This window comes from Aspergillus foveolatus, assembly GCF_047715535.1.
Source record: "Aspergillus foveolatus strain CBS 279.81 unplaced genomic scaffold BDW70scaffold_102, whole genome shotgun sequence".
Taxonomy (NCBI): Eukaryota; Fungi; Ascomycota; class Eurotiomycetes; order Eurotiales; family Aspergillaceae; genus Aspergillus; species Aspergillus foveolatus.
The window spans coordinates 1-20,143 of NW_027396166.1; the positions used below are offsets into that span (position 1 = coordinate 1).

The 20,143-nt window shown below is 52.9% G+C and overlaps 10 protein-coding genes across 10 annotated transcripts; 5 read left to right on the plus strand and 5 right to left on the minus strand.

Annotated features, from left to right (window-relative positions):
• Window positions 1-488: 488 nt before the first annotated feature.
• Window positions 489-2,545, plus strand: BDW70DRAFT_154037 (fungal specific transcription factor domain-containing protein; the record flags this gene model as incomplete). Its single annotated transcript, XM_073739757.1, has 6 exons — window positions 489-737; window positions 933-1,464; window positions 1,512-1,847; window positions 1,919-2,188; window positions 2,223-2,253; window positions 2,326-2,545. 6 exons carry the CDS (start codon window positions 489-491, stop codon window positions 2,543-2,545), a joined length of 1,638 nt encoding a protein of 545 aa, XP_073591419.1.
• Window positions 2,546-3,283: 738 nt separating this feature from the next.
• Window positions 3,284-4,351, plus strand: BDW70DRAFT_154038 (zinc-dependent alcohol dehydrogenase family protein; the record flags this gene model as incomplete). Its single annotated transcript, XM_073739758.1, has 6 exons — window positions 3,284-3,311; window positions 3,365-3,772; window positions 3,826-3,836; window positions 3,868-4,095; window positions 4,125-4,234; window positions 4,276-4,351. 6 exons carry the CDS (start codon window positions 3,284-3,286, stop codon window positions 4,349-4,351), a joined length of 861 nt encoding a protein of 286 aa, XP_073591420.1.
• A 192-nt stretch (window positions 4,352-4,543) lies between these two features.
• On the minus strand, window positions 4,544-5,392 carry BDW70DRAFT_154039 (uncharacterized protein; the record flags this gene model as incomplete). The annotated part of the gene is made up of 1 exon (XM_073739759.1): window positions 4,544-5,392. One exon carries the CDS (start codon window positions 5,390-5,392, stop codon window positions 4,544-4,546), a length of 849 nt encoding a protein of 282 aa, XP_073591421.1.
• A 1,312-nt stretch (window positions 5,393-6,704) lies between these two features.
• BDW70DRAFT_165850 (uncharacterized protein) lies at window positions 6,705-8,782 on the minus strand (the record flags this gene model as incomplete). Its single annotated transcript, XM_073741844.1, has 5 exons — window positions 6,705-7,458; window positions 7,517-7,606; window positions 7,677-8,287; window positions 8,377-8,516; window positions 8,592-8,782. The coding sequence occupies 5 exons, from the start codon at window positions 8,780-8,782 to the stop codon at window positions 6,799-6,801; spliced, it is 1,692 nt and encodes a 563-aa protein (XP_073591422.1). The 3' UTR covers window positions 6,705-6,798.
• Window positions 8,783-9,131: 349 nt separating this feature from the next.
• aspf34 (cell wall protein PhiA) lies at window positions 9,132-9,922 on the minus strand. The gene is made up of 2 exons (XM_073738286.1): window positions 9,534-9,922; window positions 9,132-9,482 (listed from the first exon to the last, which is right to left on the minus strand). Exons 1-2 carry the CDS (start codon window positions 9,817-9,819, stop codon window positions 9,220-9,222), a joined length of 549 nt encoding a protein of 182 aa, XP_073591423.1. The 5' UTR covers window positions 9,820-9,922; the 3' UTR covers window positions 9,132-9,219.
• A 3,112-nt stretch (window positions 9,923-13,034) lies between these two features.
• BDW70DRAFT_154042 (fungal specific transcription factor domain-containing protein) lies at window positions 13,035-14,431 on the plus strand (the record flags this gene model as incomplete). The annotated part of the gene is made up of 5 exons (XM_073739760.1): window positions 13,035-13,106; window positions 13,459-13,717; window positions 13,762-13,825; window positions 13,905-14,126; window positions 14,191-14,431. The coding sequence occupies 5 exons, from the start codon at window positions 13,035-13,037 to the stop codon at window positions 14,429-14,431; spliced, it is 858 nt and encodes a 285-aa protein (XP_073591424.1).
• Window positions 14,432-14,866: 435 nt separating this feature from the next.
• Window positions 14,867-15,784, plus strand: BDW70DRAFT_164313 (uncharacterized protein; the record flags this gene model as incomplete). The annotated part of the gene is made up of 1 exon (XM_073741450.1): window positions 14,867-15,784. One exon carries the CDS (start codon window positions 14,867-14,869, stop codon window positions 15,782-15,784), a length of 918 nt encoding a protein of 305 aa, XP_073591425.1.
• Window positions 15,785-15,806: 22 nt separating this feature from the next.
• Window positions 15,807-16,250, plus strand: BDW70DRAFT_164314 (uncharacterized protein; the record flags this gene model as incomplete). The annotated part of the gene is made up of 1 exon (XM_073741451.1): window positions 15,807-16,250. The coding sequence occupies one exon, from the start codon at window positions 15,807-15,809 to the stop codon at window positions 16,248-16,250; it is 444 nt and encodes a 147-aa protein (XP_073591426.1).
• An 84-nt stretch (window positions 16,251-16,334) lies between these two features.
• On the minus strand, window positions 16,335-17,741 carry BDW70DRAFT_144598 (zinc-binding alcohol dehydrogenase family protein). The gene has a single exon (XM_073738287.1). The coding sequence runs from the start codon at window positions 17,654-17,656 to the stop codon at window positions 16,598-16,600; it is 1,059 nt and encodes a 352-aa protein (XP_073591427.1). The 5' UTR covers window positions 17,657-17,741; the 3' UTR covers window positions 16,335-16,597.
• Window positions 17,742-17,893: 152 nt separating this feature from the next.
• On the minus strand, window positions 17,894-19,838 carry BDW70DRAFT_154045 (GMC family oxidoreductase; the record flags this gene model as incomplete). The annotated part of the gene is made up of 4 exons (XM_073739761.1): window positions 17,894-18,016; window positions 18,050-18,798; window positions 18,858-19,545; window positions 19,680-19,838. 4 exons carry the CDS (start codon window positions 19,836-19,838, stop codon window positions 17,894-17,896), a joined length of 1,719 nt encoding a protein of 572 aa, XP_073591428.1.
• Window positions 19,839-20,143: the final 305 nt, after the last annotated feature.

The following is a 20,143-nucleotide window of genomic DNA, read 5'->3' on the forward strand; positions in this document are numbered from 1 at the left end:
CCACCTCCATGGGGTGGAGGGAATGATCGATGAGCAAATCGTAAGAGATCAGTTATTAGAGCAGTAGGGGGCCCTGTTCTCCCCTCGTCGTGGTTGTGGTGATATAGGTAGTGGATATATGTATATAGGCAGCTGGGGTATAGTCACGGCCACGTGATGAGCGCAGACTCCACCCGGTTCCGTCAGTCCTATTCTTATCAACACCCTCCTAGGCTTAGGAGGCTCAGGAAGGTCAGGCTGAACGTTCAGAATGTTGACAACACCGGAATAAGCCTCGAGTGGGAGGAAAGAGTTCAGCTGCACCTACTGCCAGGGAGTATTCCGGAAACTGGAGCAACTGCAGCGCCACACAAGACGTCGTGGGTAAGTCTGCCCAGATGGCATGGATCTCACGTCCACTCACCCAACCGTGTTTTTAGATACAAATGAGAAACCATTCGGTTGTCAGTGTGGAGCGGTGTTTTTACGACGTGACCTCTTGCGCCGTCATGAGCGCCTTGCTCGCCATGACGGGACCGAGCATCAAGGCAGCATCGCGCAGGGGTCAACTTGACGACACCAGAGTCATCGCGCTCTTTAAACAGCGTACCCACAACAAGACTATTGGGTGCGCTGTTCCTGATAAAAAAATAATTCTGGGAGTTGAGAGCACCGTTTATGCTAATGTAAACCAGGAGTACCCCGTCCAGCCCGTATTCAGATATCCTGTGTCCCGCCTCAATCGCTCCAGGAAGCCGGTAAGCTGCGTCTATCACTAGCCAAGCCAGCTACTGACAGGTATCTGATTGACCAGCATCGTTCGAGTACCCACGGTTCAACGGCTACTGGTCGCCTTCAGACGACTTGCCAGCCCTACTTCTATCGCAGCTGTCTATAGGTGAGTGTGATCCTCTTCTAATCGTGGAAACCGCTTGACGGCGGCAGCGACGCAGATTGTCCCACATTTTGCGAGTCCCAGTGTTGGTCCCACTCATCGGGCGAGGCTTCTCGATTTACTGGCGAGGGTGGCGGACGTCTTTCCCAACCCGGCTCTACCATCAACCAGTGCGCCGACCCGGTACCTGGCCGGCTACTTTACCGGATTCTATCCGCACACCCCGTTCACCCACGATCCGAAGTTCAGGCTCGAGGCATGCTCGCCGGAACTGTGCTTAGCGGTGGTGGCTGTGGAGGCAATCGACCGGTTTGAGACCGCGTCGGCAACCCAGCTGTTCTACTATGCAAAGTCCCTCTTGTTGGATACGCAGGGAAATCGGGGGTCGGCTACATCTGGAGACGCTCCGTCAATCGATGGAGTGCGCTACTTGCTTTGTTTGGCGCACTTTGCAACTTGGCAAAGCAACCCCATCTTCAGGAATGAAGCCACTATTCTCCAAAGTCTACTCGTGCAAGTGCTGAGGTTGAATGGCCTGGACGAGACCCCGCGGACGCTGCAGGACGGCAACTGGGAGCACTGGGCCAAGTGTGATCGGAGAGACGCACCAAACTGTTTGCCTCTTACTTCCTCGGAGTGCAGAGTATCGCTTTTGATGTGCCACCCAGTATCTGGTGCGATGAGATCAATCTGAAGCTTCCGTGCTCTTGTCCGGAATGGACTGCGCCAGACGCGTCCACCTGGCATCTGCTGAAGCAAAACACTCCCCGACAAGGCGAACAGGATCATTTTCCGATGCCAGCTGGTAACTATGTTCTGATGCATGGGCTTCTGCAGAAGGTTATTTGGACGCCGAGATTCGTCACTGGAAACCTGTCACTGGCGAACGACCACCGGTCACTCTTCGAGTACGTCGCCTCGCCTACCTTTTTTCTCTACTTGCTGGTTCCAGGATCTTTAGCTAATGTTGTTGGTTTAAGGTCTGCCCTCCGAAAATGAACTTCCTCTTAGCAGCAAACGCCCGAATCCAATCTGGAACCTTAGATCCAAACGGCCCCTTGCCCTACGCATCGACGGCCCTGCTGAGCCTTGCGTTTACGTACGTCCGCAACTGTGCGGATGACTTTCAATCTAGAAAGATCTTCACATGGGCCCCTGCACAGATTGCGCAGCGGCTTCGATTGTCACCACCCCTGACGCGCAGATGGAGGTCGCTTCTTGCGGCGTACCATGCAACCAATCTGCTGGCAACATTGGCCAAGCTCGGTTTTCAGTACGTCAAACAGAACCAGTCAATTCTGTGGAGCATTGAGGGTACTCTGCGGTCTTGGTTGCTCAATATTCCTAGAAAAATGGCTTCGTTGCGTGCAGGGGGCAATGTAGCTACGAGTCTAACAGGCGTGTACAGTTAGTTCTTCAAAGTTGAACATATTTATAACATATTACCGTAGGCCACGAAAACGTCTTCTGGACTGGATTAATGACGTCGTCTACGAGAGCTTATCATCCGTCAACGATTGCTCCTTTGACAATATTCCCAGGCCTGCCGTTTCACCTGACCAGATCGTCACGGTCTTGTCGCATATCATGCAGGGCAATTCCCCGTATCCGTTCATAAAGCTGATCAGCCAGGTTCTGGTCGGATATCAGCGGCTGTGCGCTGGGAATTGATGAGAACATGTGCTTTTTTTGGGGGGGAGAGCGAGGACTTATGCCTCAATCAAGCTTAAAATCTAGGCAATTATTCTCGGAGAGTCGACAGGTGGGCAGAGCGAGCTATCGTGATATTCGATCAGCATCCAACAGGGACGCTGGGCCCGGTGGGGATTCTCCAACGCTCAGGGCCGGCTTCTCCAAATTTGGGGAAACTGGAGTTCGCCTTCGAAATGATTCGACTCAATGGTAATGAGGTTACCACTTGCATCGTGCAAGTAAAAGCACATAATTCCTATATACCAGACGGGAGTATTTATAGGTTGACAAGGAGAAACGCCAATAGGCAAGGACTGAGAATATAGCCCCTTGTCAACTCATCAGGAGATTCAACTCGACAACAGTCACCGCCGCCTCATGATACCGCGACGTATCTAAGTTTCTGAGCTCTATCAGGGCTCTTTTCTAGAATCTTGCTCGTTAAGCGGTGTCTTATCTTGAACTCTGCGCCGTACGATGTTCATGGCCCGTTTCTCCAAAGATGGGGAATTCGGAGAAGGATCCACAGTGCCCCTGCAGACAGTCTCAGGCTGTGATGTAGTGAAGATGTTCGCGATTACAAATATGTAGAGCCAAAGGAAAAAGAAATCCGAGACAAAAGTATGAACTGCGTGGTTTATAAGTCAAGGCCCCCCGTCGCGTCGTTCGAGCTCCTCATCATAAGTTCATCTTCATTGCAGTATCGCACCGTCCACCATGTCTCAGACCGTCATTCGCATCGCTGGTGAGCGCAACTCCGTTCACAACCTCAAGGCCTTCAGGGAAGAGATTCCCAAGCCGAGCAAGTCCACGCCGTCTCACTCAACTACCGCGACATTGCCGTCGCGACCTCTCAGTACCATTTTCCTGTTAAGGAGAATGCGATTCCTTGTTCCGACGCCGCTGGCGTTGTGGAAGTTGGCGAGGGGGTGAAGGGAATTGTCAAGGGCGACTATGTGGTTGGTACCTTTGACCCTACTAATACCTTTGGACAACAGGAGGACTGGCTCAACGGGCAGGGTGGCCCGGTTGATGGAGTCCTCCGAGAGTACTTCACTCTGCCTGGTATTGCTGTCGTGAAACTCCCCAGAGACTCGCCCCTGAGCTTTTCGGAGTGGTCGACCCTGGTCTGCACCGGTGTGACTGCCTGGAACGCCCTGTACGGGAACATCCCCCTGAGGCCAGGCCAGATCGTGTTAGGTCAAGGTATGTACCATCAAAAATGATAAAAGAAAGTTGGATAACCTGAAACATTATAGGAACTGGTGGCGTGTCAATTCACCGGCTTGCTCCTGGCCAAGGCTGCAGGGGCGACTACGATTGTGACTTCTTCCAGCGATGAAAAGCTCCAGTCTGTCAAGGCTAAGTTTGGCTTCGACTATGGTGCCGACTACAAGAAACACTCGGAGTGGTCTAAGGAGGTTCTCCGCTTGGCCGGCGGCCAAGGGGTCGACTATGTCCTGGAGAACGGCGGTTCTGGTACGATTTCCGAGAGCATCAATGCAGTCAAGATGGGCGGCAATGTCAGCGTGATTGATTCCTTTCCCATGCCAACGAGATGCCTGATGTTGCTGGCCTGGCGCTCGCCAAGGGCGCCGTGGTTCGCGGTATCACAGTTGGCTCTACTCTGCTCTTGCAGAAGGTCGTTCGCTTTGTCGGCCGTAAAGGGTTGCGTTAGCCGGTTGACAAGGAATTCGGCTTTTCTGCAGAAGAAGCCGTCAGGCCTTCGAGTACCTCCAGTCGGGATCCCATATCGGCAAGGTCTGCATCAGGGTTGCCGAGTAGAGAGGGTGGGAGACGGATCTTGCACTTGTTACTACGATGTAGCTATGTTTCATGAGGCTCACTAAGCAGCTCGAGAGACTTCATAGCCCCAATCATTGCTGTGAGAGCTTGAGAGTTTGTATATAGCAAGAAGAGGAGAATAATACTCTATGTGCAATAGGCAAGATCCAATGAATTCAGTGAATTTTGATACTACAGGTCATCGCACGGCGGGATCCCATAACACAGCTCAAAGCTGTCCTGAAACCCCTCCGACGACCAACAGACGACATCAAGAGTAGTGCCCACCCTCGCTGGATCAGGGTTGTCCAGCGTCCCCTCATTGCCCAGATAGAACCGGCCCTGAAAGTCGGAGAACCGAAAAGACTTTGGCATTTCCGCTTTGACGGTCAACCACTCGTTGGTATCGACGCCGACCCGTTTGAGGCCGACTTTCTCGATCCATTCGATGGAGACCAGGTCCTCGTTGACCATAGGCCGTTTGGGTAGCCGGTCGCCGGCCCCGTGCTCATCCACAATGCTGACAATGAACCGCGAGCGCTTGGTAGTTGAAAGGCAGATCAGATTGCCGCAGCAGTACCAGTATGTACTAGGATAGCCGCGGCGGCGGATAAAATAGCTGTATCCAGAAATATAGTCGTGATCGAAGTCGCTGGCGGCAGGAAGCAGTTTTGCACCCAGATCGGGATAGTTGCCCATAGAGTATAGAAACATCTTGCCCGAGACCGAATCAAAGGCCGGGTCAACGTCGTGTGCTGTGTGAGGACATATCGCCGTGCCCAAGAAGGCGACGTTCTCAGGACTCTCTTTGATCTGCAAGACCCAAAGCTTTGGGGCCAGTCGCTCGATGTCCATTGGTGTCAGGGTTGTGGTCGCGATGCCAACGCTCGGGACGGTCAGCGACTTGCCGATATTGTCCTGTAAGATGCGGAAGAGGGTGTCGGCAGTGTTGCGATTAGGGGAGAGGACTACCCAGACAAAATGAGGCGCATTGGTCCCCGAGTTGGCGGGCCTGGACGCGATATAGTGCATGTAAACCATTTCTGTTTCCTCGTGGCTCGATAGACGCAGGACGGAACTCTGGCAGCGCCAGCGACAGCGACACTCCTGAGGTCGAGATACGCATAATCTATGTGAGCATCAGAGTGATGCAAGGCCTACACGCCGCTGGTTCCATGGAACAGTGGAGGGGAAGATGAACTACGCTTGGGTTATACCATGGAACCCCGTGGTTGCTACTACCGAAGAGACCAACACTTCTGTTTCTGAGACTATGAACTAGGTATATTCTGATCGCGCACAGTGGACATTCGTCTCTATAAACTGCTCTTTTCCCTTCCGTCTATCCTGTTGTTTTATTTGTTCATTTTGTCATTAGCCCTTCTGTCCGAGTTTTACCCGCTGGCGTCATACTGAGCTGCTGACAAGGTATTAACTGCTAATGATGAAACTTCACTGATCAAAGCGATTGTGAATAGCAGCAACTATAAAGCTTGCAGGGCCCAAAGTTCTGAGAAGCGGGTCACGTCCACAACAACCCCCAATGCCTTCTGGACGCTGCTGACAAAATTGTGGTGAGGATGACAACTACCAGATATTTGCGGCTGAGATTCATGTCTATAACATAGGGCGAAAAAGCTAGAGTCTGATAGACCCAGCGGATAACTCAAAGAGAAAGGGCGTCCACAACGCGCGGGCGCTGCACGGTAACGATGGTTGGCCGGGTGAAACAAGTTCATGGACTTTCCTAGTAGTGCATCCATGGCGTTCATGAAGATTATTGATTGTCATCCAAAGATAGAACGGTGCACAAGGTCGCGGAATGGGAAAGCGTGGCCATGTTAGTTGCTGGATGGTACAGACCTATAGTCTGAACAGCGTTGCGTGAGACGACAGACTTGGTTCTGATCTGACTGGAAGGACTTGAACATCTGAGCCTTCTATTGTTCTAAGATGACCTGAGCGAGAACTATCGTAGCTGACTGGACGACCAAGTATTGAAATTGAGCTGCTTAGCCTTGGAGGGTCTGACGTTATAGAACGCGAGGCGGGAAGCGATTGTAGACGGAGGGAAGATGGAGGAAGGGGCAGAACTTATATACCTCAAAATCACTGCTCAGAAATGCAAACTCATTTATTGAAAATAAATAGAAGGCCTTGTTATAGCGACCAACTGAGTAATGGTTACCTAGAGAAAAGAGAACAGGGCTATCCCCAGGTATCCTCCGCGTTGAGCATACTTCCAGGCCATTTCCGGGGAGAATATTCCGGGTAGCTTCTAACATTACCTATACTAATTAGATGGGTGGAAGTTTCACGACTAGAGCTAGCTCAAAACTGTAATACGTCAGTTCTCAGACTAATCGGCCTAGCCAGAGAGTGCCTGTAGGCCAAGACATGCAACGGGCCTCCGTTCAGATATACCTAAGGCAGACAAACGAACGGGGTCAATCGTCGCGGTTATCCAGCGGCTGGCCAAGAAGCGTGACTCCTCTCTGGACCCTCCTCCTCTTCTTTGAATGTGTTCTGAGGTCATCATCGACGAGATCACAATGAAAATGCGGATCAACCAGTGGCATGGCGGGTCCTTCGCCCGTATGCTTTGTGTTTTCTTTCTCGGAATGTTGCACTCCCCAGACTCCGTAAGTGAATGTGCCCTCTGATCGTGGACCCCTGACTGGGTGTGGAATATCCCACCACTCGACCTCTGGTGGGCTCTGTGCATGCTGTATTTCGGCAGTGCCAGGCGCGTTTCGCCGAAGGCGCTCCTGACGTTCAGTCATTCTCCTCGCCCTTTGACTAGGTTTATTTTCTCGAACGCTATCCCAGCGCGCAGAACCGCGCGGTGGCTGAGTTGGCGGAGCAGCCGCTGCTGGCACGATAGCTAGTCTGCTGGATAGATCATGATTTGCTGGCGATGGGCTGGGCGGATGTCGGCGTAGTCTATTTGCAAACTGTTGACGGAAGAACGAGTAGGGCCCGGTCGAATCCCCCCCTGAGAGTTTTCCCGCGAGGTAGGCTGCTGTGATCACGGCGATGAGGGCGACAGCAGCCCAGAGAGGGTACCAGACTGCGGACACAGAGAAGGTAGTCATTCCGAAGATACCCTGTTGATATACGTATGAACTGCAATGATCCAGCCAAGGTCGGACTGCTGATACTCACTGAGACGAAGGACAGGGGTAGGAATGCAAATGCCAGTACATTGAGCCGAGCAACTGCTTGCCCTTGGGCGACGGTTTCGGTGTTGAAGACCTCCAAGAAACATTATTGGCCTCATTCGACGGATCCAAGAAGCAAACACTATAAGCCAAAAACTACTTACTAATCCAAGCAAGCTGCTATACTGGCTTGAGATCACCGCCGACGTTTCCCAGTGATGATCCAAGTCATCCAGCAGGTCGACCGCCCGTTCGGCTAGTGTTTCCCTGAAAGGTGATTCCGATGGCCATGGACCCATTGTACGTTGCGAGATATAGTCCCGGATGCGCTCGAAGGAGGCAATGTGCAGTCTCAGATCCTCGCGAAGAGTAATCACATTCGACGCGGCTTTGTGCAGCTTGCGCGTCAGGTGCAGCGTCGAAGGACGCAACGAGTCCCCATAGGCTTGAGCATCGCGACGGGCAACGTCGCGCCGGGCCACATCCCATACCCCGGGCCAGTCACCACAGGCCTGAAAGAGGTCCATGTAAATCCAGAGCGGACAGTGGAGGAGCCGTTTCATACGCCAGCTGTTACTGGAGGCCCCTAGGTACCTGTCTAGCCGCGGGAGAAGTCCTAGGCTCGCCAGCCAGAGAATGATGACCGGCTCATTGCCCTCTATGTTGCGGTCGAGTCGAGAAGCGGAGAGGATGAGTGCTGCTACGCCTTGGACCGTGATCGTCCCGTCTTCGAAATCCATAGTCGGGACATTCTGCTCTGTCCGGCCATGGCTGGCTGAGAGGTGGTTTAACAGGAAACTGAATTCTGTTTGAGTCGGATCTTTCTCAGCTGGCACAGCAAGCTCGAAGACACCCGGCACATACCCTTTTTCTCCTGGTCGTAGGACGGCCTCACTGCCGTACTTGGCCCTTGGCCCTTTTCGAGATTGAGGTAGTTGAAAAGATCTCGAGGGAAGCCATTGAACTCCGAATAAAGCGTATCAAGAAGCCACGATTCTGACGGGCTGCCAGCAAATACGCTGTATGTAGCATTAATCACCACCCGTCCCATCAAACCCTATTCAATAATGCAGGCTTACATGATCAGAGCACGATTCTGGGACGAGCACTGTCTCAGGCTTGCGCGCAGGTGTGGCCCAATAGTAGTAGCTTGTGAGTGTGAGAAGCGCTGCGCTACGAACAGGGGACCTTGCGCCGCTTGGTCGAGGCGCGTGTTCGTGTATAATGTGACAGCCCGAAGGGGATCTGGTTGTACAGGTGACTTCGTCATGCTCTAATGCTTTACTGTAGGCTGAAGACCCGGGAAAGATAACAGTGGTTTGGATTACCTGGTGGACTACTTGGTAATTATATAGGGCCCAGTGTGCACGAACTACCCCTCCCAGCTGAGGTCCAGCCCAGTTCAGCCAGGCTAGAAAGCCTGCGAGGCTGTCCATTCTGCGTCGTGTGGAGGCGTTGGACTACGATCTGCAGGGGTTGTTATTGGCAGAGCTAAGGGATGCAAACCCCAAATAGAGCGATCAAGTGGGGGTTAGGCGCCTAAGGGAGAAAAAGCCAGTACAATCGATCAGGCAGAAGCATCCTGCAGGAAGATACAGGATACCCCTGTATAGATGGCATATACCAATAGGGTAGGACCTTAGATTCGGTCTAATTGCTAATATACAATTCGAGCAGATCTATGTACAAGGGATCCGGAAGGCCTGCTTAAGAAGAGTAAGTGCAAGCAACGGGGTTCTCGGTCTTCTCAACACGGGCAGCGATGCCGACGCAGTCCTTGTTGCCGCCCGGGTTGGCAACGCCAGCAGAGGCCCAGATGCTGTAGGCACCGTCGATGCTGTTGGGGCAAGCAATGAGGCTGTTGCCGTCAAACACGAGGTGGTTGTTTTCGTCAATGGACCAGCCGGTCCGCTCGCCGTTGCGAGGGCCACTGGCATTGTCACCGGTGGTGTATCCGATCACACCCTGGCCTGTCGTTTGTTAGTAATGAACAGCAAAGGCGTATGGGGCGGCGGTCATACCCATGCCGGAACGGTCGACATAGATTTCCTGGGTCTCCTCGGAACCGTAGAGGTAGAGGGCTCCGTCTTTGATGTAGAACGTCGCGAAACCGCTGTCAGTGCCCTCACAGGTGGCGTTCTGCTTGGGGAGGCCGGCGAAGATGCTGCCGAGAGCAGCGTTGAAGCCCGAGTACTGGACAGCGTCACCGGAGCGGATAGCAACAAGCCCAAAGGTCTCGGGGGTGGAGGGAGCAGCGGTAGCAGCGGCGGCCAGAGAGGCGAGAGCGGCGGTAGAAGTGAGCTTCATTTTGCTAAACTTGAGGATGATAATGAGTCGTTGGGATTGACTAAGATTGGCTGATGGATAGGCTGATGGGTGACGGATTGCTGATGATGATGACGGAATGAAGACGACGGCAATGGGCTGTATTTATAGGCTGACTCTACCATGCCCAATACATCAAATGACCATGATGAGGAGTGATTGGCCTCCACCAAGGTCAAAGATTGATCTGCACTTGATGACTGAAACCTCGGTTGTTGACCTCATTTCTCCACAGAATGTCTCGGATGCTCGCCGGATCTCCACAAAAATAGTGAAATCAGGACGATTGACGTCGGATGTCTAACTCCGTCAGGCTATTGACCCACTAGGTCTTTGGGCATGGAGAGAGAGGCACCACATGAAGAAGGCCATTCTAAAAATACTAGTTCCTGGTCCACTCTTTCCAGAGGCTTCCCCTGAGTGATGTAACCGGTCCGTGCCAGTATTAATGTCTTATTTTGCTGAGACATGCAGCACTTGGCAGGCAGCAACGCTCAGCCCCTGAGCAGTACTGTTGAGTGGCGTTATCAAAGCACTGCTGAGTGTTGTATCACTTCTCGGTTGTACAGGGCGGCGATGCGAGCGTCTTCCGCCTTGCCGCAAATGGGTATGCACGTACAAGTAGACCCTTAAAATGCAGCCAGCATGGCCGGCTCGATAAGCGCAAGCTTCGGAAAGTGCAATACTTGGCGTTTCAGTCAGCGGCCTTGTGGCGTTCGTCAGAAGGTTTGTGGGGATCCGATGCTGCGCCCCTAGTCTGAAGATATATTGGCTCCCAGGCTAGACCGGATGCCCTCTGCTGTTCAATTGTGGCGTACCAGCACAACCATCTTTGATTCTTCTTCTTATCAACGGCTCGATGCTTTTTTATCCAAAAGCATGGTCTGCGTCGATTTGCCGATGGAAACAGGGTGATAAGCATATGTAATTGTACTAGGAATCTCATAAAATGCCAATTGGCAACAACATAACCGGTGCTGGAAGGATTCCCGACTCCCAGAACGAGATCGTCAATAAATCAAGTGTAAAAATAGGCAAGACTATGACTTTCGGCCTGGCTGACTATTGGATACGTGATTGTGGTAGGACGACGAGCACGCCTGCCAGAAGAGTCCAGCCATTCAGACAGGTAGAACTTCAGCTGCCCTTGGAGCCCAGTCGAACATTCTGTCAATAAGTGGCTAGCTGAGCTATTTCATGCCATCTTGATCAGGAGATGCTTTGGATCTGCAGCATGCGATGGGCGCCGTCCTTCAAAGCCAATTACCTAACCCCTGCGCCTCATTGTCCAGACCCTCAGACAGGAAGCCATCGCTTCATTTAGCTATAAAAAAGGGGCGAGAGCAAACCACCGTGTTGCGAAGATTTTACTCAAGTTATGATATTGAATTGGTGAGTAGGCAATTAATCACGAGCTTAGAATGCTCGGTGGAAAGGGGATTTTGAAATCCTAAGCTGGGGTATCTCATGAGCAGAGGGAATTTTGAGCAACCACAGCCACAATCTGACCGACTATGCGAGCTGAGTCTGCCCTCACATGGTTTCATTCGACCCTGGGTCTGCAGCAGGTTACTCATGGTTTCGTTAGCTCCGGACTCAGTCTGGGGCCAGAGCACATCGTATATGACAATAAGACACTCCACGGTCTTTTATACCAAATACGTTTATGAGTTGACGGCGACTTCAGTTACCAGCACAGTGAAGGTTCCATGCGATTCCAGAAACGCAACCAAAATTACGTTTTTATTATGGTTTATATCAATGCAGTGGAAGCTTTACAGCTCTGCCTTGCCAGAGTCTCAAATGTGCCCGTTCATACATCTATTTCAACGTAACCTAACAAGATTCTGCAGTATGGTTTCCTTCCTATAAGTCCTTCTCGTTGGGTAAAGGTCTCCTACAATATCAATGATTTAAGGTCTACACCAGGATATCAGGAAAAGCTGCCTTTACTCGAAACAAAGGATGCTGAAACCCGTAACCATGAAGCAAATCTCCTTAGGCCCGAGTAGGCATCCAACAAGCTTGTCTCTTCAAGGAGCCAGAGAAATAATATAGGTATATAAATTAGCTAAGGCCATGGCACTTCCATCTAAGCGTTAGTACTAAATAGCGGTCAATGCCTGTAATTCCCTTCCTTCACCCCTGAATATAGTAAATAGACGACCTCCACACATCTGACACAGACCCAGACTGTGCAAAAGGCGGCAAGATCATGGAAAGCGACCGAGATATAATGAGCTGTTTAGAAGTAAGTCTGAATCTCGACCAGTCTGCATCCGGTGACGGCATCATCTGAGACATGGGATCCAGTGACGTTGCCAAATCCAGTGTACGCCCAGAGCGCACTAGTATGCAACTTTCAATCCTCCTGGGCGGATTCAATAGTCAGACTGGTGCCGTTCGGGATAACAACGTTCCAGGCCTGCTCGTACGTGCTGTTCGAGTGCGGCGAAGTCCAGGCCTGGCACAAGGGTTCAGAGCACTTACAGCCTGGACAACGTTGACCCCGACCTGCAGCGGCGCGGTACTCGTACCTATCGTAGATCACAATGGATTGTATCTTATTCTGCGCGCTTTTCCCGTTCTTGATATGCAGTTGGAACCAGGTCCAGTTGAGAGGGGTCGGGCCAGCTCGAGGTTTCACTGGCGGTCAAACCACTTCTGAGACCGCTTCTTGTCAAGAGTGGCCTTCTTGTCTGCCAGAAGAACGAGCTCAAGGTTCTAACGGTCGACATGATCCGTTGCTCGGTGGAATCAGCGCCGAATACGAACAGACTGCTGATACCGGCGTTTAGTGCGAGTGCCGAGAGATCCTAGGTGGAGTCAGAGAGAACGTCGCTCCCATTGGTAGTAGTATGTAGTTGCTTGACAGCCTAACTGGGAGGAAGGAGCGGATTGAGATGTCGTCCGTAGTGATGCTGAATTTGCCGTCCCGGCTGTTGACGGTGAAGCTCTGCACCGTCAGCTTGGAGAATTGATGGTAGGCCGTTTCGTTGGTGCTGTAAAAATCGGGACTTGGAGGCCGCCCGGACCGGTGATCAGCAGCAAGGTGCCATTGAAGGACCAGGAATTGGTCTGCTCCTGGGCAATATCTACGCGTTCAACGGCTTGCCATTCTTCTCGCCCGGCAGCCAACAGTGGATCCGGGCCCAGACAGGGCAAGACGTCAACCTGCTGCAGTATACCCCTCCAAGATGTATACGGACTCTGCACCCCAATGCGGTTTTGACGAGGATAGAGCTACCCGATCTACAGGTGCTCTATCGGTATGTGAATCTATATACTACGTCTGCCTTTTCCGACACCTTCCCCTTTATCGACCCCTCGCTCTTTGAACACACCATTGAAACGGCCTACCGAGGACGAGATCCCACATCCGGCGCCACGGCCTCGGCCCAGGCTTGTATCTTTGCTTTCATGTCTGCTGCATCTCTTCTGCTGGGCGAACTAAATGACCAGCGACTCTCCACAATTGACGTGTATGCTGCTCAGGCATACCAATAACTGCCAGGATTCTTTGGTGATCCAGCCGGTGTGGACGGTCTGCAGGCTGTATTGATGCTAGTATGGACCTACTCTGAAAAATGAGAGGAATAAAAGGAGCTGATCCTGTCACAGTGCGTCTACAACCAAGCCATTGCACGGGACGTCCTCGGGATGGAGCTGCTGCTAGCATCGGCAACCCGCTTCACCTATCACCTGCGAGGGAATATTCATCCGGCAAAAGCGGATGTTAGACCTCCGCGTCTCGGTGATCACATTCGAAACTTGTTCTGGCTCTGTTATGTCTTCAACCAGGATACGACCATGCGGACCGGTCTCCCATCGGCCATTAACGACTCGAGCTGCGATCCCACTTTGCCGGATCATTCAGAATGTCCACCTGCGTTTTTGCAATTCATACGGATGGCCATCATACAGTCCCAGATCTACCGCCGACTGTACCCGGCCACGGCTATGGGCCAGACCGACGCGGAGCTCCTCTGTACTGTTTCTGAACTTGACGGGCACCTAGAGGAGTAGAAGCAGTCGGTCCCTTCAATCTCTCGACCTACCTTTATGAGACGGCCCGCCGACACAGGGAGCATGGCATCGTCGGTTCTCCAGCTGCAATACCATTACTGCATGGCCGCCATCCATCAAGCGAGCGGCCTCTGCAAATCCTGGACTGACAGTCAGGACACCCGGGCACAAGGATCCTGCCTTGCGATCAGTGTGGCAGCAAGTCGGTCATTGCTATACAAGTTCGCTGAGCTTGAACTGTATTTCCACCATTATAATCTCTTGTGAGTCAACGAGACCTTCACTCGTGGGGGAGTGGCTAGCTGGCCCTAGCTAACCGTCTTCTAGGTTCTACCTACCGTACTTGACGGCCGCCATAATCCACCTCTTCTGCAACATTCTCCTGTACCCATGTGAGGAGAGCAGTCAGAGCGACTTGGAGCTTATCGCGGCGTGCCGATCCGCATGGGGTCGCAACTACGGTCTGAATGCGCCTGCCGCGTTTCGGATGCAGGTCAAGTACGTGAAGGACGTTTGCGGTGAAATAGAACGTCTTGCACACATTGCTATTTCCTCGTCAAATGAATAAGTTGCCCGTATCCCCTCCCCCGGCATCCTTCGGCACTCTCCTGATCTACTGTATTTATCCGATCCATGGATAGATACTGAATCATTTGCAGATCCCTCTGCCAAGCATTCTGCGGCGATCCGATCCGTTACTTCCGCAGAGTCAGCGGTCTTACTAAAAAAATAGGAAATCTGTATGCAGGTGCGCAGCTCGCTTACCAACCACGTCACCAGCATTCATGCATGTGCGTGATATGAACATAACCATATAATCGGTGCCTCCGTCCAAGCCTGGTTCAAGCTTTTCTTGGAAATTGATAAAAATGAACTTTTCATCAGGATCTGGACTATATTGTTGTTTTTAAATCCAGCTGACTACCCATCATGTCAACTCCATCAGCTCCACAAGAAGCTACACAAGAAACTAACAAGAAGACATTGTCTTTCCCGACTCCGGATGGAGGCCATTTTCGGAAATTTTTCTTCATGGCCAAACATCAAACCGGGGTTCTTCGTCGCCGTCGGCATCAGTTTGCTGATGATCCAGGTCCTCTTTCTCGGCAACTTCTCTTACCTCTACGGAACCCAGTTCCAAGAGTCTGAGCACACCCACAACCTCAATATCCTATCTGTCGACTACGACGGCGGCATTGTCGGCCAGTCTGTTCTTGATGCGTACTATCTACTTGAAGGCAATACCTTTCCTACGATTAGGCACTTGCCTACCGAGGACTTTCCTGCCCCGAGCGATGTACGGAGTGCTGTCTGCTCTGGCGACTACTGGGGCGCCATTTATGCACTCCCGGACGCCTCCGACAGACTAGCGGCAGCCCTGGTCAATGGAAGCAGCGCGGTGACTCCGACTACGCTTGCCTATGTCTGGAACGGGGCTCGCTATGGGGGCTATTCGCAGACTGCAATCTATGCCAACATTGTGACCTCGATTCAGACCACCCACTCGATCTACTACGCCAACAATGCTTCCGATACGTTGCTCTCCAGTGTAACCGCGCTCGAAGTCTTTATCGACCCCATCCACGCCCTGGAGATCAACATTAAGCCGACCAACCAGAGGACTCGGGTTCTCTACAACAGCGTGTCGATGATCATGCCCATCATTATGCAGCTCTTCTTCATGATGGCGCTTAACTGCATCACAGCGCAGTATAGGTTGTTTTCAAAGTTAAGCTGGGTGACGAACGGGTTGATTCGGATGTGTGTCTCGGTACTCTACACCCTCGTCTGCTCCCTCTGTATGATTGGGTATATCTGGGCTTTCAAGGAGGATTGGTCCGTGGACGGCGCCGAGCTTGTGTTAAGCTGGATGACTGTCTGGCTGTACATGCACATCAACTTCCTACTTACGATATCATGACCACGTTCATTCCCATGCAGTTATGCCCTTTTGCATTCTCACCTGGATGATCACAAACGTGGCTAGCACCATCGCTCCGTTTGAGTTGAGTCCAGGGTTCTACCGTTGGGCCTCTGCCCTTCCTGCGCAAGAGGCGTACTCAATCCTCGGCCAGATCTGGAGCGACAGATGCAACAACCAATTATACGGAGCACTGCCAATCTTCTTCTCTTGCTGGGTCGTCGGAGCCCTTGTCGTTGTCTATGCCTTACACTACCGATGTAGGCAAGCGCGCATCCTCGAAAGCAAGACCCAATTTCCAGACAATGCAATCGACGAGAACCAGGAAGACCGACCAAGAACACCGGCAGGTAGTCCAGATCGCATTCTGCCCCGCGACAGGCGTTCCACAATGGAGTCGATCGAGCTCGCGCGCCGTGTGTGTGGGCCCCAGTATCCTACAATGCCTGTCCTTGATGATCGGTAATGTTTCTTATTTGTGATATAGGTGTATTTGCGCTTAGTGTTCTATGTGTGTTTATTAAAGTGGTTTTACTACTCAAGTCGGACATTGATTGGAGAATATATATATTGAGACGTCGCCCACTAAACTACTGCACAATGCTGCTCATATACATCAAATAAAGAACGAGCCTCCTCAAACTTCAGAAGTCCGCCAACAATATAGTAGCATTATTTATCCATGTGTTGAGTTGTCTGAACCTGAGATACATCAAGTAGAAAGCAGTTCTCGAAAGTCCCAAAGTTGGAGAGAGCTAGGATATAGTCGAACCGCAACCAGCCAACTAGGTTCTGACTATCCATACCAACAAATCATGGAACAATAACAACTTTCTCCCCAGAAACTCCAGCCCTGTTCTTGTCGAGGGCTTCGTCGATCTTGTCCAACCCTCCCTCGACTACGACGGGCCGGTTGGGAGTGAACTTGCCGGTCGCCAGCCAACCATCTTCACCCCCAAGGTTTTTCATCAACGGCACACTCAGGTATCGCAGGTCGGGGCTGCTCCCCAGACCCATCACCTGACGAACGTCGATCTTGGGCGATTTGGAAGCACCGAGCTCCTTGGCCTCTGAGTTGACGGCCTGGACAACGACCACCTGGCTTTCGACGCCTGCCGAGTTGAGGATCTCCACGCCGAGTTTCTGAGTATCAGCAGTTGAGATGGCGTCAAAAACAAAGTCCAAAGGAAGGCCGTTGAGGGCAGCTACAAAATCCTGCGGGCCTGCCTGCTTCCGGTCAAGCACCACGTGGGCTCCCAGCTCCTTCAGGTGCGCTTCGTGGGTGATACTCGAGTTGGTTACGATCCGGTCGTAACCGGAGAGCCGTGCAAGCTGAATGACATACTGACCCACTGAGGAACTGCCACCGAGGACAACAAGGACCTTTCCACTCCCGGCGCGGTCGCCGCCCTGCTCCCAAGGAGGCGGGGTGAGGCCCCGGCCCGTCTTGTCGTAGAGGCCGGTGATACCGGCAACGGTGGCAAGGCTGACGCCCGCCGCCTGCTGGTCGCTGATAGCTTTCGGCGTCTTGCCGACCAGCTCGGCTGGCATTTTGCAGTACTGCTGGAAAGTACTTGCGTCGTAGTTGCGAATGATGCCCTGGAAGAAGACGCGGTCGCCAACAGCCAGGTTCTGGACGCTGTCGCCGACAGCAACTACCTCCCCGGCAGCATCGCTACCGAGCACTGCCGGATAGGAGGTCAGAAAGACATAATAGTCCCGGATCTTCCAGTCGACGGGGTTGATGGCTGTCGCGGTGATCTTAATGGCGACCTCGTCGCTGCCGAGGGGCCCGAGGGAGCGCTCGGCGATGGTGTGTTTGGAGCTCTTCTCGTGCAGGAGAGCAGCTCGAAATGACGAAGGGACCGACATGTTGACGGGCTGATGAGTTGACAGCAATCCGAGGTAGTTATTGTTGGATAGAGATAGAAAAATAATGAAAATGGCTCATGGAAGCCCGCAGATACTCGTGGAGACTCTGGTCGCGAGCGGGGCTCGCTTGTGCTATTTGAATGCGGATGACATCACTTTTATGCATGGAACTATGTATTATGTGCATTATTTCAATGTAGAGGGTAGTTGACGTTTATATATGAATCTACTGAAAGACTACGAGTCCCGTAGATCCTCCTTGATCAGATCGGCCGCTTTCTCTGCCAGAGCAAAAACAACCGCCTGGATATTGCCCCGCGGGATCAGGGGCATGATGCCTGTGTCCACAACACGTAGGTTCTTCGTGCCATACATTCTCAATCACTCGTCCACCACCCAACCGCTCTCTCGCGGTGCCATGGCCGTAGTGCCTGTGATGTGGTAGTGGGCCACAATACGGTCCCGAGTCAGCTTTCGCGCAGTGTCCAGGTCATCGACGCGTTTGCTGCTGTGCAGACGACGACCGTCTTTCTTGATCAGAGAAGCCATTGGTTCGGTCGAGGCCAGGGTCTCGAGCCATTGGGTGTGCCTCGCGTGGATCTCAAGATCAAGAGGATGCGAGAAAAACTTGGGGTCAAAGACCGGCGGCGCATAGGGGTCGCTGGAGGCCAGGTGGACGTGGCCGCGCGAGAAGGGGCGGTTTAGAACGGAGACAATACTGACGAAGCACTCTGGCTCAGACATGCCGAAGATCCCTTTAGGGCTCGGGCCCTTTTCTGGCGTGATCTGGAAGGGGGCGAGTGTGTATTGGCCGCTTGGCTCCGTCTCATCCTCCAAGATCTGGCGCAGGATGCGGTACTGAGCCTCACGGCCGGGACGGCAGGGATACCGGTTCTCGTCGAGGTATTGCTTGAGGAGCACCTTCAGCTCTCCATCCTGCAGCGAGGGAAGCGTCATGTAGGCAGAAGCCAGCGGGCAGAGCCCGAGAGGACCGGCGCACGAATGCTGCTGCCAGGCCTCCATGGCCATCTGGGCAACGGCCGGGTCCCGGAGGGCTTCGCCGGATTGCTGGCCGTCTGCGATCTCCCAGCTGAAAGGCACGAATCCATGCTCTTGCAGGTTCTCGCCCACGTTCGCGTTGTCTACCAGAACCTCGATGCCGTGCTTGTCCAGGAGTTCGGCGCCATCGATACCAGATAACTCCAGCAGCTGAGGACTGGACTTTTGACGGCCGCGGCCGAGAGTACGACCTCGACAGCGGCGGCGACCGCTCGCTGCACTCCATCCTTGGGGGTGAACTGCACGCCAGTTGCAACGACCGAGTCGTCCGCCTCTTTCTTCAGTACGATCCGCTCGACAGTGGCATCGGTGAGGACCCGCAGGTTGGGCCGCTTGGAGACCTCTTCATTATAGTATGCCACGCCAGCGTGGCTTCGGCTTTTGTCCTTCGGATTGATGGTCGCCGGGTTGCAGAAAGCTCCCTTGGCCACTCCTGAAATGGGGTCACCGGCCAGTCGGTGATTCAGGTTCTCAAACACCTTGGGCCAGGCGGCGCTGAACGCGGGATAAGGCCCGTCTCCAAACGAGATCTGCACATGGCCGTTGCCGCCTTGCAGCGTCTCATCGATATATCCCAGCGAGAGCTCGTCACGGATAGCCGGGCTCGGGGGCGTGAACGTCTCGGATTTGCGCAGGTACTCGGATAGCGAGGCCCAGTTCCAGCCCGGATTGCCCAGTTCTTCCCACGAGTCGACGTCCTTCTTGCTGGGGTAGATCACCATGCCGAGATTGATGGCCGAAGAGCCGCCCAGTGTGCGGCCTCGGGGCTCGGCGATTTGTCGGCCATTCAATCCGTCCTGCAGGAGAGGGAGAATAGCATTCAGCATTCGCTTAACCCGTCAATGGACCGGGCATTTGACAGGAGGCAACTGACCTGTGGTGAACTGGTGATGCATCAGTCGAAATCCGGGTCGAAGTAGGTGCTGGCAGCGAGACCAGGGATTGCAATACGAGGATCTTTGACGCGGTTGCTGCCCGCCTCAATGACGAGGACTCTGACCCTAGGGTCCTCAGAGAGACGGTTGGCGACGACAAGGCCAGCAGTGCCTCCTCCAACGACCACAAAGTCGAATGTCTTCGACTCCAGCCCGTCTACGGCCGGAGTGTCTGCGGGATAGGTCATCCTTGAATGTGAGAATCCAGCGCGAGTGTAAAGAAGGAGGGCAAAGTCTTGATCCAGTTTTAAGGTGGTCTGGAAATGGCCTATTGGAGTAATAAAAGCGAGGCGATGGGGAGGGGGCCATGCGGTGACAATCAAAGCGGTTCATGGAATAAACCTTTCCCCCACTGTTACCAGGCCGCGAGCATCATTCCACCGTCAGTGAGGAATGGGAAACGTGCCTGGACCTGTTTGCTAACGTTCAAGGCTGCTTGCTGGCTAGTGTGCTGTCTAGTGACCAGCATAGTGGAGTGGGTGGTGGGGTGCAT

Excerpts from the sequence above, each read along its gene's own strand:
- aspf34 (XM_073738286.1), bottom strand. The coding sequence starts at position 9,819 with ATGAAGCTCACTTCTACCGCCGCTCTCGCCTCTCTGGCCGCCGCTGCT. Across the intron at positions 9,483-9,533 it reads TGTCGACCGTTCCGGCATGG|GCCAGGGTGTGATCGGATAC; the intron begins GTATGACCGCCG and ends AACAAACGACAG.
- BDW70DRAFT_144598 (XM_073738287.1), bottom strand. The coding sequence starts at position 17,656 with ATGTCGGTCCCTTCGTCATTTCGAGCTGCTCTCCTGCACGAGAAGAGC.